Raw genomic sequence first — 18,310 nt, 5'->3', positions numbered from 1 at the left:
TTCATTCATACTTCATTTTTTCTAAGGGATACTGCTCAACATATCTGTCTAAAATTTTTGGAAAATGAACTTGAAAAATATGAAAGCTCTTAAGTCCCTATGGCAAGACGTTTTGCAGTTTATCTCAGTAATGCTAGATACCCAGTAGCAATGACCAGCCAGAAAAATGACTTGCCCTTTCAAGTTCTAATTTGAGTCGCCAGTGCGCTGAACTGAACATTGAATAACTTGTGAGCGGGCTCTAATTTTTAATGTTCTACTTTACGCTGCGATAGGGAGATTAATTTTCTTGCGGTTTTTGACGATGTGGAAAGTAAAAAAGCGAAAAGTTAAAATTGACTCAGGGCTTAAGCACTATAAAAAGTGTGAAATCTCTGGGTCTTAGGAGGTTAAAATCGTGTGCAAAAATAGTGAAAAGTCTCGTTTGAAGCAATTAAGAAGTTGCGTTACGATGTCCCAGGCATCGCGAACCCTGAAAATCTTCGGCAACGCTTCGCAGAGGAAACGGCACCCGAGATGGATGAGACGACACCCGGATCCGCGACATGCAAAGCGAAGCTGGGCCCCGCTCGGGAGAGGGGAGGGGGTGGGGGATGAAGGGGTAGAAAGGGGGTGCATGGAGAAATGACTATCATTAGGAAAATCTGCGGACAAGTAATGGACCGGAGTTAAGAGGCTATCGCCACCCGGCACGTCTCGACCCCCCCCCCCCTCCTTTCACCCTACCCCCGCTCGACACGTCCTCCCCCAGCTCGGGAACTTGGGGGTCCCTGAAGAACTCCGTGGGATTTGGGGAGTAATTTGTTTACAGTTCGGGCACCGGGTCACCCTCCCGCCGCCACCCTTCCCGTCGTCGGCAGCGACGTGGACAATTCACTCCCTACGACCACTTGTTCGGGGGGGGGGGGGGGGGGTGTTCGGTGACCCGCGGTTCGACCGGTCGTTCGCAGAGGTGGAATTTCTGCTGAGCTCGACGGTTTTGGACGGTTGGTTTCGCGCTAGCTGCGATTCGGTGGGTTTGGGTCGTGAGAGCGGACCGGCAATCGAGGGGTGCGAAGGGTGTCCCTAGAGCGGAATCAATTCATTTTTGTCGTTAGAACAGAAAATCTGAATAAAAATAGTAACTTCAGTATGTGATGATTTCCAATCGTGAAAATATTTTATTTGATCGTTTATTTTTTACTGAGAGGGTAAATTACTTGTTACATGGGTGCACTAAAAAATTGTCAAGGGGTAAAGGTATATGCACCATGGGGAAGATCCGCAGATACGAGAGATGAGAAAAGGGTAACATTCTGCCGTGCTATGGAAAAACGCCGTATAAGCCTTCAGACGTTGCCAAATCTCCTCCGATAAAAACCGACTTTACTAAGAAAATTCTGAATAATATTTTTCACAATTATGTACGCAATTTTCTCTAAAATATCTGTAAATTTCAAGGGAAAATATACCTGCATTGCGTCAAAAATACATGTTATATCAAGGGAAATTTGGAAACTCTCGAATGTTCACACGGCGTTTTTCCTTAGTACGGCAGTGTTGGGAGTAAATATAGGTATGAAAAATTGCATAATCGGGGATTGGAAGGCGAATTTTTCACATCGCCCGCCAAAGAAACTGTGAGCATCAGATTGTCTCTCCCAGTTTTTCCATGCATAGGGTTTCCATTCAGACGGTAGGATGTGAATCCCTCACGACAACAATATGAAAGCTACACGTTCGCCTCCGCCGAGGGGAATACTGATTTCGGGGCGCTTCGCGCGCCCTAAATTAAGCGATAATTGTCCGCGGCACACTCTAACACACCTAATCCGCATTCCGCAGACCCTCCACGCACGCCTCCCCCTCCCCCCCTCGGGAGGATCCGACTCCGGCCTAAAGACCTCGTTGCGGGAAGCTCGGCGGAGGCCGCGGGGTAATAAAAATATATTATCCTCGAATCATGATGCGACGAGGAGATAATAAACTTTTACGGCCGCGCCTCGTCGCCGCAGCGAGAGCGGTCTCGCTTTTTCGGTGCGGGAAACATATTTTTATTCATTTTTAAATTATCGCCGACAGATTTCGAATATCAACAAGCCGGGCTTTACGGCACCGCGCGCTCTGGCCGCACAGTGGGCCGGGCCTCGAGCTGAGGGAAACAACTCGGCCGTGTGAACACCATATCGACGGTGAAACTACCAGCTGGCTGATTATTGAAATTGATAAACAAAGCTATAGACAAAGAAGACAAAAGGATATGGATTGATTATATTGGTGAAAACGGTTGGTAACAACCAACCGTTTTCACCACACACAAAGTGGGAAAAATGATGGATTAACTACAGAGTCTCTCGTGGGATGTCGTTAGTTCGTCTATTACCACCTCCTTTGTCTATAGCAATCACTCATTTCAACCAATAAGGCAACTCCATATTTCCTCATCTATGTCTATCGCTTTGTCTATCTATTACCATAATCAACCCGCAGACCGCGTATCTCGGTTAGCGCCGTTGCAGGCTACCTATCATACTTTCATTTTTAAATGAAAAATTATTAAGCGTCACTTCTTGAAATTTTGCGTGATTTTCCTCCTCTGCGTAAGAAAAATTCTACGAAAAGTTCATGGAATCGCGCTAATTTATTTTCCTTAAAAAAATAAAACGGGAGCGGAGATTTTTAAATACTTGCAGCAAATGAGATATGTGCTTTGGGAGTTTCACCGTCGATATACGATGCTCCGTACTGCAAGACGGTGCAGTCATACGAACCGAACGGTCGGTGTTCAATATCGATCGAACTATTCGGTTTCACACTCCGAACTTTCGGTCCTCATGGTCAATTTTTTGGTTCCTTTGATAAAACTTCGGGATCTTGTGGTTGAACTTCTGGGTCTTGTGATCGAACTTTCGGAAAAGAAAAACATAAAAAAATTAATAAAACCCAACAAAATTCATGAGCTGATGAAACATGGCGTGGCTTTCTCCGTAGGGCCCGGGAAATGTCACACTCCCGCGCACGCACGCAGCTCGCTGTCTCAAGCAATGACCTGGGCAAAGGTCTGGATGATAGTATACCCGCACGGCTTCATCTCTTTTTCAAACCCACGCGGACTTACGGGAAAATCCGCGACTTCCAACCGCGTTTTCTCCCGAACGGGAGCGTGGATCGTGAAAAACAAGCTTATTTCACCCCTCGGGTGTACTGGATCCGGCGAACGGCGAAGTTGGCATCGATTTCAACCGATGGGAACCGAGAGGCGAGAGTGATGGATGAGTGAGTGATTGACTAAGTGAGTGAGTAGTCAATGTATTTCCCGTTTATTACGAAGATAAACGAAACCGTTATTATTCGAAGGATGAGATACGTGTAACTGACTTATTTTACACTGAGGAAAAACGTTGGTCACATGAACTGAATGAACGGTGTTCAATATCGGCCGAAATTTCGGTTCATGTAACCGTATTCTCGGTACCGAGCATTCAAACCGAACAAAACCAACGAAAAAGCTCGTTTGCATGAACCGAAGATACGGTTCCCAGAACCGAGAGAGCGGTTGCATGAACCGAACAATACGGACGATATTGAACACCGTACATTTGCGGTCCGTATGACCGCAATTTTTTCCTCAGAGTAACGCTGAAACAAGAAACATGCCTATGTGCGCCATACTGCTCATTTGGAGACGAACTTGTACTGCCCGATAAATCCAACATCGACGACGTCACATTAGCAAAAGTGAACAAGCACTGACATGAAATAATCAACTTTCATTAAAATGAAAGATAATCGCGAAGGGGGGAAAAATGAAATGCGCGATTCCCTCTCCATGCTCGACACCTCGAAAACATTAAAAAATCTGTGCTTTGCAGCCTACGTTTCAAACACAACTGATCCTTCCTAATCCGTAAAAAAAACTCCTCTTGACATCGGCTAAGCCTACGCTGAAGGGATACAGTTACTCCCTTGACAAAGGCTGAAACATTTCACTCACCCGTGCCTAATCCGATGTTTTTTACATGCACGCTGTTCTCTTTATTCGACCGAGGATAATCGCGTATTAGACCTATTTGGGAATGTAAGCCACTTTTCTGAGAAACAAGGAAACTTACTTGTCTGTTTAAGGCTTACCCAATTCGTTTGCTGTGAACGCACAGTTAACCCTATTTTTTTTTTTGGAAAAAACGGCAGTGCTTCTTCGTTCCTCAAGTGGCTGGAAGAGGCTTAGAAACGAATCAAAAATAAGGATATAAAACGCCAGCATGTTTCCTCATCAGTACATCATGTAAAAAGCGTTGTATGTTTTTACAGTTCCTATATTTAGGAAAATAATCTCATAATGAAAGGATTTACGTTTACTGCTGAAAACGGAGTGAGTGGATACAGATCTGCCACTAGCTAGGAAAGAAAACCAAAATTAAGACGACAACACTGAATGTTAGAGTCAGTCAGAGTTCAACGATCAAATTTTGAAAGCATAAAATTTGATTACAACGTTAATTCCCACTCAATTTTTCTTTTTTATCAAAGAAACTGAAAGAAATTGTTTGGCTCAGTATTTTTAGGAAATCATCGTGACCGGGTGAGGGAAAATCAGGAACGTTTCGGAAAATAATAACGAGTGGATTCATTTTGAGAGATAATTTGCGGCTTACTTTTTAAATAAGAGCTTTTAGAAATGAGCCACCAATAGATCAAATCGCTCTCTGACAAGGAACTTAATTATTGACAAAAAATTAAAATTTTTGTTCTGAAAAAATAAAAATAAAATAAACTTAAATCACCCAGACTTTGGACAGAATTGCGTTTCAGAGAGATTGTCTCGAAGAAAACATCGAAACTTAAATTGTCTGATTTCCCCTTTATAAAAAATAATAATAATTATAATAAATTCTAGAAATCAATTTCTCAGCATTCTCAACTCATATCAGACCAATTCACAAAATTAAAACGTGTAAAATGATGTAAAATTGCGATGTTCCCAAACGGTCTCCATTTCAAGCATTACGATCAATGTAGCTTAACCTTGGTGATCGGGCGAACAACTCTGCACTAGACGTCAACTTTCAACCGCGCAGTAATGAGATCCTTTGTTCAGCAGCACGCAAGCGCCGCCGCCAATTAGAGTCCCTTTATACTCAGAGTTAAGACAACTCACTTTTGGTTCGGCTGAAAGTGGCCTAAAAAAAAATCCAATTCTGATTGGTTCTCGCTCATGGAGGCCGAAACGAGTGCACCAAGATGGCGGTACCTCGAATATGAACAAGAATAATGAAAATATCACCTAATTGTGGTTTATCAAGAGTAAATTGTCATTTCCATCGGTCCAAAATGAAAATAGATTAAGAAATTATTCACAAACCAATCTCATTTTCTTTTTAATTGATCAATTTGTTGATGTTGTTGTTTTTGTGTGACAGACATCGCAGGATTTCTGATCCTTATCCCTCAATATCGTTCGTTTGGGTGCACTCGTTTCGGCCTCCATGGCCAGCCAAGGCCGGCTGCCAGTCAGCTGATAATCGAGTTGTCTTAACTCTGGGTATAAAGGGACTCTACCGCCAATGACGAGTCAGCGCGCAATCGCAGTACCTGCCGCAGCCAATCACAAGTCACCGCGGCGCACGAGATTTGAACTTCGCCACAACAGAGCCCGCGCAATACAAATTCAGCGGCCAGCGGCAGCTTTCCCGCCCAATTCACTCTTGCTTCGCCAACCGACCAATCACAAGCAAGTTGGTTTCCCGCATTCGCACACAAAGGAAATCTGCATATAAATATACCCGCAAGTCGCTAATTAATTCACTCTGAATGCAACAGTCAACCAAGAAGCACCTCACTCTCAAGCTCTCAACAAGGATCAAGTCAAATCAAGCCAAGCAAGCAGCTGAAGAAACATCCTAAGGAGCTCAGCAAGAAATTGGCGTTTTTTGGATCAAGACCGAAGTTCAGTTTCCCGTTATATTGGCACCAAGGTCAAGCATTAGCGGTCATCATTACACAGAACGAAGCAAATTCATCTTTTCAAGCATTCAAAATTATTCACATTCAAGTCATCTCTATTTCGGACTCATACAGTTTGTATACCACCTCCAATTTGGAGAAGCCAATTCTTCGGAATCTGGAATTAATAATAAGTGCAATAGCACACAGCTCTCAATATTCAAACCCTTCTGGTTTTCCTGCTCATTGCAGAAGCCGGTGTACTATACGCCTGGTAACCCTTCAGGTTTCCTATCCAAGGATAGTAGCCGATTCACTCTGAGTCTGGTCAAAATAAAAACTACCAGCTAGGATCTCTTCCAGATCGTAAAATCAATTTTGCAATCACCTCAAATCTTTCTCTTCTTATTCTCATTTTTCCGAGCCAAGGCAAATTGGGGGGTCGCTACGGCTCTTCACTTGTCTCACTCTAAACCTCATATCCTATTCCATCTTTTCTTTCTTTCCTATTATTTCTTCAATTGGTCCCTCGGTACAAATTCACTTTCTTTCAACCTTTAGGTCTACTGTTGTTATTTCACCATTTTTTGAACCGTCATTCTTCATAAATACCAATTTCTACTTCAAAAATGAGTTTTTTGTTGCAAATGAGAACTTTCAGAGCACCTCACTCGATAAATCGTCAAATCTACATCGGTTCAATTCGCTGGAATAAAAGCCTTTAGTCTCAAAAATTATGTCCCGTAGAACGGAATTAAAGCAAGTATATTTCTTTAATGGATGCAGGAAGCACTTCCCCGTCCCGAAACGACGTCAATAAAATATATTTTCACCGAAATTGGTTATTTTCTACCTCCAAATCCTCAGTTTCGGGGTTCGTTAACGGAAAAACTGAAAAGCCCCTCCGAGGGGAAGTAGAAACTTTATGCTAAACTTCACCGCGGAACTACACTCAATTTGTCTCGATGTTTTAAGGTCGGTTTCATCGCGGTCGATAAATCGATATCGATCTGTTCCTTCGATCTGAGAGAGTGATTCTATGTAAGTCTCCTTATCCATTGCTACACCACAACTTATCGAAGAAAACAATGAGAGGGTAGTTGGAGAGGTGATTCGAAGTTTTCGAAGCCTTTTATCGACACTCACACGCAAACTTCTAAAACTGCGGCAATAAATTTCCTCGCAGAGGGGTTGTGCCTCGGGCCCGGGAAAAATTTAAAACATTTAACGTGAAAATACCTCGGACGCCCTGGTTCTAATATCAGCTTTTCTGTCTCAATTCGTAAGGGCTCGTAAGTCTTTTCGGGCAACGTTGCCATTGAAAATTTGTGAGCTTCTGCGCTTTAAAATTCATGCGATCGCAACCTGGGAAAAAAGATTTTCGTTCGCAGAGCTGAGGTTTTTTTAGAGCGATTTTCGTCTAGATGAGTCAAAAAATTCACTTCAAATTACTCGAACCGATGAAAAACTCTGTAATTCAGTACAATGCCAACACAAAGTGCATACTTGCATCGAAATCTGGCGATGTTATACTCTGAACAAGGAAAATTAATATTTTAAATGACGATCTCTTGAAACTAAGTGTTCGTACTGGAACCTTCAAACCACCATGGCTTCGTTCTGATTTGACATTTTGAGTACTTTTTGCGCTAAAATGTTTGCAAAATACTCCTCAAAGCTCTGGTGTAATTTATGTATTTCAAGTTTGTGCAGGCTGATTTTTTTTCTTCTTTGAACGAGCACATGTTCATTAAATCCAATTGCTGAACGCTTGAGCTGTGACATAATTTTCAGGCGTTTAAAATTCCCTCAAGAAACGGGCATTTTTTATTTAAACAATAATGCTCCTTCAAACACAAGAAGCAAAGTGATACCCTAGGTACTGTCTAAAATCAAATTCCAAAAATTCAAAAAAGAAAAAACCGAAAAGTTGAGAATACATGCATACAAGTTATGCGCATTACATCATGCAGAAGAGGGCAAATCCATCTCCGCAATGCTTAGTTGTATTTTTTATGCAAAGAGTATTTTTTATTGCTGAATACATTCGCAGGAGTACCATTAGGTGTTGGGACCCCGCAGTCTTGACTATCAAGGAGGTTAGTTTAAGCCCTCAATCGTTAGTTAATGCGTTCATTTCCATCTACGCCTATTATTTTCACTTGCATGAATGAATGGTGATTTGATCGGAAATTCCTGACTCAAACGGAGTTCCGTTTCCAATAGTTCCCATAATGAGATTGGTTTAGTCATACGTTTCTTTCCAAATTCCAAAGATTAATGATTTGATCTGTCCAGCTATTTTATATTTTTTGGAAGTTGTTGACAAGCAGGCAAATTCTATTCCTCCACTTTTTACTAAATCACGTACGATCCATAAAAATTACTTCTTTCACGATTCTATTTCATTACTCCACACTTTTCTCATTCGCGCACAGTTTAGACCATTATTTCACTCACAATCAGTTGAAATAGCATCTATTGCTTATTCTTTACCAAATCAAAGAATCGTTGATAAATCGCTTGTAAAACGAGTAAAAATTATTGTTATATGAATTGACAGGAACTCTCGTGAGGAAGGTAGTTTTCAGTCCTTGGCGGGCGTCTTTCGTTGAAATCCCTTCCCTAAACCCTCCTTCAAGGAATTCTAGATGATTTATACTTTTTGCTGTTGTTTCAACCCTTGGGGACTCTTAAAAAAGAGAGGGAAATAAAAACATCAAGACGAGATAAAAATTTCAAGCAGAAACAATAAATAACATCGTTCGTGGAATGTATTATCGATTGCACGCTGAGCAGATTTTCTTTTCACTATTCCAGTCGGAAAATTAATAGTAAGCGGGGAAATTTGAATTGCAAAATTATTGAGAGCACTTGAACGTAATTGGGCGTTTTACGGTTGATTCGAAAAAGATACTTCAAATCCCTTAACGAGTTTTTCTGAGTACTATAATTGTTCTACCTCTGTGTTTTTATAACATCAGGATTAGGACAGATACACCACAATCAGCTTTTGAACTTTTGTCATCACACTTTTTAAAAAAAATATTACACCTACTTTTCCATCCATTGGTCTAGTATGCGATTTAATAAAGTTCTCAACCGAAGAATTTAAATATTGTTCTCAAGCAAAAACAAATTTCAAAATATTTGAATGAGAGTGACCTCTGACAAAAATTCACGTTATGCGATACGCAGAAAATAAAAAGTATAACATTGGCCACAAGACTATCTCGCAATATAGGCACAGTTCCCAGAAAACATGGTTATAGATTAAAAAAATCGAACTACAAGTCAAAATAGACAAGTAATATTTCAAACTACAAATACATATAGATAAGAAAACAAATCAAAAGTTTCCACCGCCTACAAACTGCGATCTTCGATCTTGAAATATCACAAGTTTATTTTGGCTTGTAGCTCGATTCTTAAATATATAACGATGTTCTATACAGCTTATTTTAGCAATTTTTAGGGGCCAAGTTGACGCAGAGCCTTCATTTTTTAGGCGCCGTGGCCGATTTTTTAGGCGCATTTGGCGCGTTGGCGCCTGTGAGTTTCGAACACTCGTTCGACTAAAGTTTCGAAATCTGGCAACAACTAAAGGCTCATGCGGCGTTTTTCCTTAGCTCAGCAGCATAGTAGAGCAAAGATAGACTAAGAAAATGATAATGGTTGAACTTACAGTATCTCGGTGTATTGCTCGTACTGCGGCTCCCGGAGGAGGGACTTGAGGGCGGCCTGGAGAGCCTCATTCTGAAACAGGAAAAGAGATTCGTGAGTCGTCGGCGGCTGTTGATATGTTTGATTAATCGCAGTTGCAGATCGGGCATGGCCAGCATCCGACGGACCGGTGATAAATCTACCCCGATAAAAGGAAAGTTTACTAAACGTATTTACAGAACTTCTCCGTTCCGCGTTATCATCCTTAATTATCCGGTTTCATCAACTCGGAGCACCCCTCCGTCGCTTTCTTCTGACTCTTTCTTCCGCCCTCTCCGCACCCCCGAATGCAACCCCACATTTTTACGCCGCGGGAGGGGGAAAACTTCCTTCGGTCGAGGGGGTCGTCGAGTGTTTGCATTCCAACTGTTGCGCTGGAAGATCTGGATTACATTTTCCAATAAGGAACCACTATCTCTGATTCTTTCATAAAGGCACATTTCTGCACAAGGAAACCAATGACACACGGGCTGTTTATAAAATGAGCCACAAATGGACGTATTTCTGTCAAACGGAACTAAGCGCCATAGGGGGAGGAAGGTAGAGGGGAACTTGGATTGGCGGCGGAACCGGGCGTAGGGCTCATTCCGTCCTATAAGTAAGTTTCCAAAAGCGCAACCCCCAAAAGCGGAAATTTTCCGCTTTTGGGCGGTGGCCGTCCTTCATACTCGCAATGCTTTTCCATGGTGCTTAGTTCCGTTTGACAGAACGCGCTATCCGGTATTCTAAATTCCTCAAAAGGAACTCAAATTGGCGCTTAGTTCCGTTTGACAGAAATACGTCCAAATAGTGGTTCCTCGTTGCAAAATGTGGTCCATCTGTACGATGGACTCACGGGCGCGGCGTGAGCAGGTCAAATTGATAGTGGCAACAATCCAGCCAGGATTGTTAGAATTTAGAGACAAAGCTATAGACAAAGAAGACAAAATGAATACGAAGCCATCATTTTGGTGGAAGCAGGTGGTTAAAATGGGCGACCGAAGCAGGTCATAGGCTAACTAACGGCAACCTACGAGAGACCCTAAAGTTAGTCCACCATTTACCCCCTTAGTCCATAAAAACCACCCACTTCAACCAACAGGATCGCTCCTTACTCGTACTCCTTATGTCTTCTGTTTATAGCTTTGCCTATCAATATCAACAATCAGCCCGCAGTTACTCCTACGATGACGCTTTTGAAAAAAGACCGTAATATTAGAGTGCGTCGGATTATGAAATTCGAAAATGACATCGTAATTGAAGTCATGACCGGAAAACTATAGTCATGTTAACAGGATGACTGAAGAGAGGCTGCCGAAGGATAAGCTTGGCAAGATTCTCCTGGGAGGAGACGAAGAGGACGCCCGGTGAAAGGGTGGTGAAGGAGGTTTTAAATGAAATGAGCAAGTAGTGTCAACTCTCTGGAAGGCTCTAGGAGAATAGGAGACTTTGGCGGTTAGGCATTGCAGAGCACCAGAGACCGCTGCGAAGACGGCTCTCATATATGTATATGTAAGAAAAAATATATGTATATGTGTGTGTGCTTTCGTGTGTTGCACAGTATCAGGCTCAATTGAAGGCGCTTCACCTTTCCCAGATCCGTACCAGGTTCCAGCACAGAGCTACGAAACATCGTGAATAAAATGATGATACAACTAAACCAGCTTCCGTGTGTTGCACAGTATCATGCTCAATTGAAGGCGCTTTACCTTTCCCAGCTCCGTGCCACATCCAGCACAGAGCTACGAAACATCGTGAATAAAATGATGATACGACAAAACCAGCTTCCGTGTGTTGCACAGTATCATGCTCAATTGAAGGCGCTTTACCTTTCCCAGCTCCGTGCCACATCCAGCACAGAGCTACGATACATCGTGAATAAAAAGATGATAAAACTAAACCAGCTTCCATGTATTGCAGGGTGTCATTCCTTGAGAAAGGCGCTTCTTCCCTGTTAAATGGATCACTAGTCGGACGCAGCAGCAGCAATACATCCACCGCAACTGAAGACAGTCGAATCCGCGATTCTATCCTTCATTGTTCCCTCGTAATCGATTTCCCGAAGTTAGGAAACTTTGTTTCGTCCGAGTTTCCGTTGAAGGCATGTGCAAGGGGGGGGGGGGGGGTGGAAGTTTAGAAAAACCGAGCCTCGGATGCCAACACGATCGCCGCCGCGTAATCTTTTTAGAGCCGCCATTGTGACCGCAGACCCGTGAAACCGCTCACGGGTAATTTAAGCGCCCGAAAATTAAATTGGGCCGAGTAAAACGCGGCATTGCGCGAAGTTCACAGAGGTGCTTTCGCATTCAGCCGCTGTGAAAACGATGTGCTTCTCCGAATAGACTGTGTTTTCTTTTATTTTTTTTTTAATTATATATAAATTTTCTCTCCCATTTTTTAAACCTCATTTTCGACACCTATTGCTGCCATTGTTAACGATAATAATTGAAGTTATAGGATAATAGAACGTTTCGAGCTACTTTGTGCTGCACAGTATGACTCTCAATTGGATTGCATTTTGCAAAAAGGAACCACTAGCATTGCAATGATGCTAAGATTGTGCAACTTCATCCTTTGCAATGAAATTGTGGAAATCGTGAAAAACTATGAAATTTAGATGGTAATTTTTGTCTTAAATTCACAGTTTTTAGCGAGTAAAATAGAAACTATTAATGGATAATCGGGTTTTTCCTCCAAGACAAAAGAAGTTACACAATCTTAGCAACATTGCAATGCTAGTGGTTCCTTTCTGCAAAATGCAATCCACTTGAGGGTGCCTTATTTTTCCTAGTGCTTTGCTTGATATTCAGCACACAGATACGGAAGATCGTGAATGCAAGAATGATACAACTAAACCAGCTCCCGCGTGTTGCATAGTATCATTCTCAATTGAAGGCGCTTTTCCTTTTGTGCCTGTTTCGTGTGTTGTTAACCGGTGTCTGAACTAAGTGTAATAAAGCAGTACAATGTTAACAAGGTACTTTTCATATAAATTAATGATCCGTTTAATTATAAGTTGCACAAGTGTGTATAATTTCTATGCTAATAAAACTCATTTTAAATACCTCATCAATAAATTATAATGTGGAGGAATTTGTGTTTAGTTATGGGCTCATACAACAAAACTAATTGGAGGCAGCTGACGCAGCTTTGCTCCAAGACAACTTTTCTACATTTGCCTTCCCTATCATTTTCCATTTTTTGACCGGACGACCCATCTAAAGCAGCGGTAAGTGTTCCACAAAAACGCAGGGATGAAAAAGTTGGTCGGGAGCTCTCAAAAATTCCGCAAATGTTGGAATCACCTCCACACATGTTAACCGCGTCATTCTTCGAGTATATTATACAGTTTCCATCGCTACATTTATTTCTGTCCGTACTCATTGTGACAAAAATCGAACAAAGAATTGAAATCCCTTTCTTCTTCCATTCGCGTGCAGGGGGCAAGAAACTTTAAATATCAATACTTTACAGAGATATGCGAGCGAACTTCATTTTTATCATTTTATGCAGACAGGAATTGTCATGAATCAAGCTCTGAGAGAGCACCAAGTTGCATTTAAAGTGCGACGATATGATCAGAAACCATTCATACGACCGACATTCCGCCGACAAAACCGCGAGAATATGATAAAGGACGTTACAACTCGAATTTATGACCAGATCCAATTGTGTTTATGAGTATAATTCTTAGAGCCCAGTGAGTTTCGAGTCGAAAAACCGTCTGCTCGTTAATTCCAGAATCGGCACTCCTGCAGACAGCGACTGAAAAGTTTATACAATTTGCACACGATAACACATTTGAGTATCGGATCGTTTTTGCCGCAGTTAAAATCCATCCCGCTCATAAATAAACCCATCTGATTTTAATGGAAAGTTGCCACGTGGCGGTGTTTCCAATTTGGTTTGATTATTCCCAACGCTCGATGAAGTGGACGTATTTAAGTTGAAAGGAACTATATCGATGACCGAAAGGCGAAACCATTTATCTCCATGAAAAAGTCTCAAAATTTCTGCTGCTATTTTATTTCTTCGAGGAGAAATAGGCCAACTTAAAACTTGAAATTTATAGAGTATATTCTGCTAGAAACTTAGTGAAGAGTCAACTTTTGTAAAATTTGGGTATTTGTGAGCCAAATGATACAAAAGTAACTCCTCCTAGCTGTGATCCAGTTATCTGATGTTTAGTTTTTCGAACTTAAAGGACCATTCTGCCTGAACCCATCACGTATGACGTGGTGCTTCACATGATACTTTGTCTAGTTACCCACAAATGGTTAACTTTGCAATTAGGAACTATAAGTTCTGGACATCCGAAAAAGCACGTGTGTGCATAAAGAAACTAATGGTTCATATGTTGTTTTCATACTGAGGCAAAATTTATAGTTCCTAATTGCAAAATGTAGTCCAAATAAAATACCTATGCAGAAAGAGTACGGGCATGTCGGTAACTTTGAGATTAGGCTATAGAGCTTTCAGGGTCATTTAAGGCAACCAACCTATGGATTCAAATTATCTGAAGGTCAATTATTCAATTATTAAAATTATTGCACTTCTTATACAACCCGTCGTTTGTTAGGCACGAATTTGACTTAGTTCTTGCATACATTTACTCACTTTTGCGGAACAACGCTCATTCATGAATATTCTTGACCATCATGGTTTGATATTGGAATCTGAAGATTGGCAATGACATTTTCAGTGTTAGAAGATTGACCGTCTTTTTGGGCCATAAGAACTCCATAATTCTGCCGTGCTAAAGAAGAACGCCGTATAAACATTCGAGAGTTGCCGAATTGCCCTGGATAAAACATGCATTTTTGAGAGAGATTATTCGTATTTTTCCTGGAAATTTTCAGACAATTTAGACGAAATTGTGGACAAAGTTGTCTAAAAATTTTGGAAAAAAATATTCACAATTAACTCAGTAAATTCGGTTTTTTTTCGAAGGAAACTTGGCAACGTCTGAAGGCTTATACGGCGTTCTTCCTTAGCACTGCAGAATTCGACACGTCCGTATCCTCCGTATGGGTACTGACTCTACCCACAAAAGCAGTGGCGTGGCGTACTTTACGATACATCTACTGATCTGCCTTTTAAACCTATGGGAAAGGATCGATAGACAGGGGTTTCGCAGCGAACACCTACATAATCGATTCCTTACCACAGCTTCAAATGAGGAAACATCAAGCATCGATCATCCACGCCTCGCCGCTGCAGAAAAGCAGCATTTTCACTCAGCAACGCGCAACACTGCCCCGTGCATATTTTTCCTTATTGTGGGAGCGGTTTCTCAAGCGCGTTCTCGAACTTCAAACGATAATTTGATCGCATCTTTAGCGCCATCAAAATGCAAATGCCCGCGGGTTAGCCGGGGATAATTTTCAGCGAAATAATAACTCGAGCAATAACTTTTTAAGTTTCGGAGTCGCGCGACACTCGTTGGCGAAATTTATTTTCGCCCGAGCGGATTTTCGGATCCGAGCCGGGAGATTAATCATTTTTATGAGACGGGAGCACGCCGAGCACGCATTGTTTAGCGGGTTGCCCTTTAATTAAACCGGACGTATTTAGCACCAAAGGAACTATCTCGATCCTAACATGAGCCCCAAGGACCATAAGACTACATGCATGATAAGGCTAATTGTGTAGTTGAGATGGATCCTTTTGAATTAAGTGCGGCCGAAGCGGAGTTATCGTCCATGAATTTTTTGCGATTCCTCGTCCGTGCTTCTCTCTTTTCCGCATGAGGGTGCATGAATGAAATGCAACGAGAGGAGCGCTCGTTTAAACAAGGAGAAAGATGTTGCCTCTACAATGTGCAAACTCTCCGATGTTGCGCTGCCATCGTTAAGACTTTAGAACTAGGTGTAAAACATCAGGTCAGCGGTGAGGAATCGCAGCACGATGAACGTTGTCTTGTCGCTTTTATTATAGCCTCATTTTACGAAGTGAGTAACTGGTCTCAAGTGAGAATAGAATTGTCAATTATCTTCTAAGGGACCAAAAATCTTCACTGGTCATGAGGCACTGTTGTCGAATTGAATAGATTGTATTCGATACATCAAACGGGTGAGATTGTATCGATATCGATTGGTTCAAAACATAAGCATAGCCTCAAAAGTCAATTCAGAAATCTGAGGGAACGGGTCTTTTGAAATAGATTTTTTATTCTTTCGAGTACCAAATGCCAATGCAAAGTGAGATTGTGAGGAATTTTCTCATTTTCAGCTTGTCCAACTTAAACCCTAATTGTTTTGTTTGGGGCTATGTTCTATTGTTTTGAACCAAACGATACATCGAAACACTATCGAATACGGTATGTAGCATTATTATTTCTCTACTTTAACTTTTTGAAGATAGAGCAAGCGAATTTCCGAATGAAGACACAAAAATGGACCAAATCACAATCAGACAACATTGCATCACTAAAATATTTTGGTCATACTCTGTAGGAAATTGATTGTGTTTTATCATTGCTACGGTTTGTGCCTCAGTCATTTGAAAAGGTGTTTTTTTTTTCTTAACCATTTCAAACGACTTGGAATTGTTACAGATAAAATCGTAGTTTATAATTTAGCCCAATCAGAAACTCCAGAGGATCTTATGATTGACACTTAGAATATTGTGTGAGAATAATGATGCACTATCATAATCTTAGGAAAGCGATGTTTCCCTGCAGTAAATGTGGAAAATGCCATTGAGGGCAAGCCTCAGAATTGATATGAGCCCCCCTTTTTCAGAAGGAAAAAATAACTCCGTGAAAACGTTTGGGATGGGAGAAGTTAAATGTTTGTCGTCGGCTGCGTAGGGCGTAACAGTTCGTATCATTGTTTATTGTTTAAAGTAAGCTATGGTTCATGCCCATTAAGGTATCATCTTACGCTGCACCCTTCTTTTCCTCTTCCCTTTGTGCTCTCTCGCGTTTTCTCTCCCTCTCGCAGTCCCAACTCACGACAGTACCTTCCTGAAGAATATTGAGAAGAGTTGGCTTTTGAGGAGGCAATTAATTTAACTTGCTATCAGAGTAAATTCTTCGGTTTGGTTCCCAGAAATAACCGTTCCAATAACACAGGCTTGCAAATTTTTCTTAATGTCATGTTGTAAGTGATCACTGAAGTAATCCTAAATGTATTTTTATAGCACTGAGAGCGCTAAAATATCGGGGGGATTCCGCCACGTCAGAATTTAAAATTTTGCATGTTAATGGTGGAGGATTTCCCAAAAATTAATTTTTTTTCTAATGGATTTGGAAGTTGTTCATGGGCGTTTCAATATCTACCAAAAATAATACAATTAAAGGATACATTAGGGTGGCTATATACAATTCGAAAATGTACTATTTTCGGCAACCTATTTTAATTTATTGTTGATTTGTAAAAAGTAAAATAGGTTCTTTGTTCATAAGTTCCAGGTAACTGAACTGTAAAGTTTTCTTCATTTGCGTTACTCTTCTTAACCGTTCACAGTTCACCTTAAAATTTGAGTAATGATGAATGAAAACCTGGCTTATTAGAAAATGGGACAGTCTCCAGTGCTAAACATCTCTCGGCACTCTTAAAGAATTTTCGGACCGTTTCATGAAACCTTCTTAATATAAACATAGACTATTATTATATCAAAATAAAAATCCTCTAAATATAAGATAAGTTTAGCGGTAGTATTGAAATTAATATTCTCGTTAATAACGGTATAAAATATTTGATTTTAACGAGATTCACATTAAGAGATTTGCAAGGAATAAAAGCGCTTAAAAAAAGTAAACAATGAACAAGAAATATTTGAGAGGGGAAACTTTGAACCCAAGATAAATGTCTTGTGCTTTCAAATTGACGGACAGGTTCTGTAACTTTGAATCCTCTTATTACATCGTTATTTCTATCGACAGGCAGGGTCTCAAATTCCCAGGAGAAACTTGAAGAGCAGGAAGGTGTAATGTTCTCTCAGCACACACATTCCTCTGCTCCTGTGAATTGAAAATCTACGGTTTGGTTTGAAAGGGAACTACAGGGATCATACATTTGCACTAACAGGAAAGTCTTCACCCTCAACCCTGATTACCTACATCTGACTATCTCTCTCTTTTAGGAGAAGTTTTTTTGTTTTATCATTAAGGGTCTGAATTTCTTCCATTAAATGCTAGTTATACTTGGATTACATTTTGCAATAAGGAGCCACTTTCTCTGGCTCTTCCACAAAAGCACCTTTCTGCATAGAGAAACCAATGACGTGTATGTTGTCTCTAAAATGAGCCAGAAATAGTGGTTCTTCATTGCAAAATGTAGTCCATTTTATCGGAAAACAGAGAGGGTATTCCAAAATAATTCCTCTCGCATCAAGCACAATCAGCAAGTTCGATGACGAATACATATTGTCGTTTTCCATACAAAAAACCTTAACTACAATTCAGCAATAGTAACTTTCCATTCAGAAATTGTACTGTTACTAGAAAGCTTATGGAGACTTTCAATCGACAATTTCACAGACTTATTTTTATCGCACGGAAAAAACCAGCCATACTTGGTCAAGTTCTTGTAAACAATTGAATTGTTAGAATCAATTTTGGAGCTTTGGAGTAAATTTACGTTCCTTCCACCGGGAAAAGACAATGTAGGCAACCAAATGGGGCAGTTATACTTCAGGGCAGCAAAGCCCTGATGATCAGCAGGCCACACAAACTAATAAG

General features: G+C 40.9%; 1 protein-coding gene across 1 annotated transcript in view; it reads right to left on the bottom strand.

Moving 5' to 3' along the window:
• Gycalpha99B (guanylate cyclase 1 soluble subunit alpha 2) overlaps positions 1-18,310 on the bottom strand; it is a 308,541-nt gene that overhangs the window by 214,711 nt on the left and 75,520 nt on the right. Inside the window, exon 3 of the mRNA XM_019040394.2 lies at positions 9,608-9,678. Coding sequence (XP_018895939.2) covers positions 9,608-9,678 — 71 coding nt within the window. The remainder of the gene's footprint in view (positions 1-9,607; positions 9,679-18,310) is intronic.

The sequence above is a fragment of the Bemisia tabaci genome, chromosome 3 (genome assembly GCF_918797505.1).
Source record: "Bemisia tabaci chromosome 3, PGI_BMITA_v3".
Classification (NCBI taxonomy): domain Eukaryota; kingdom Metazoa; phylum Arthropoda; class Insecta; order Hemiptera; family Aleyrodidae; genus Bemisia; species Bemisia tabaci.
The sequence above is the reverse complement of the archived record's forward strand: the minus strand, read 5'-3'. Positions and strand labels throughout refer to the sequence as shown.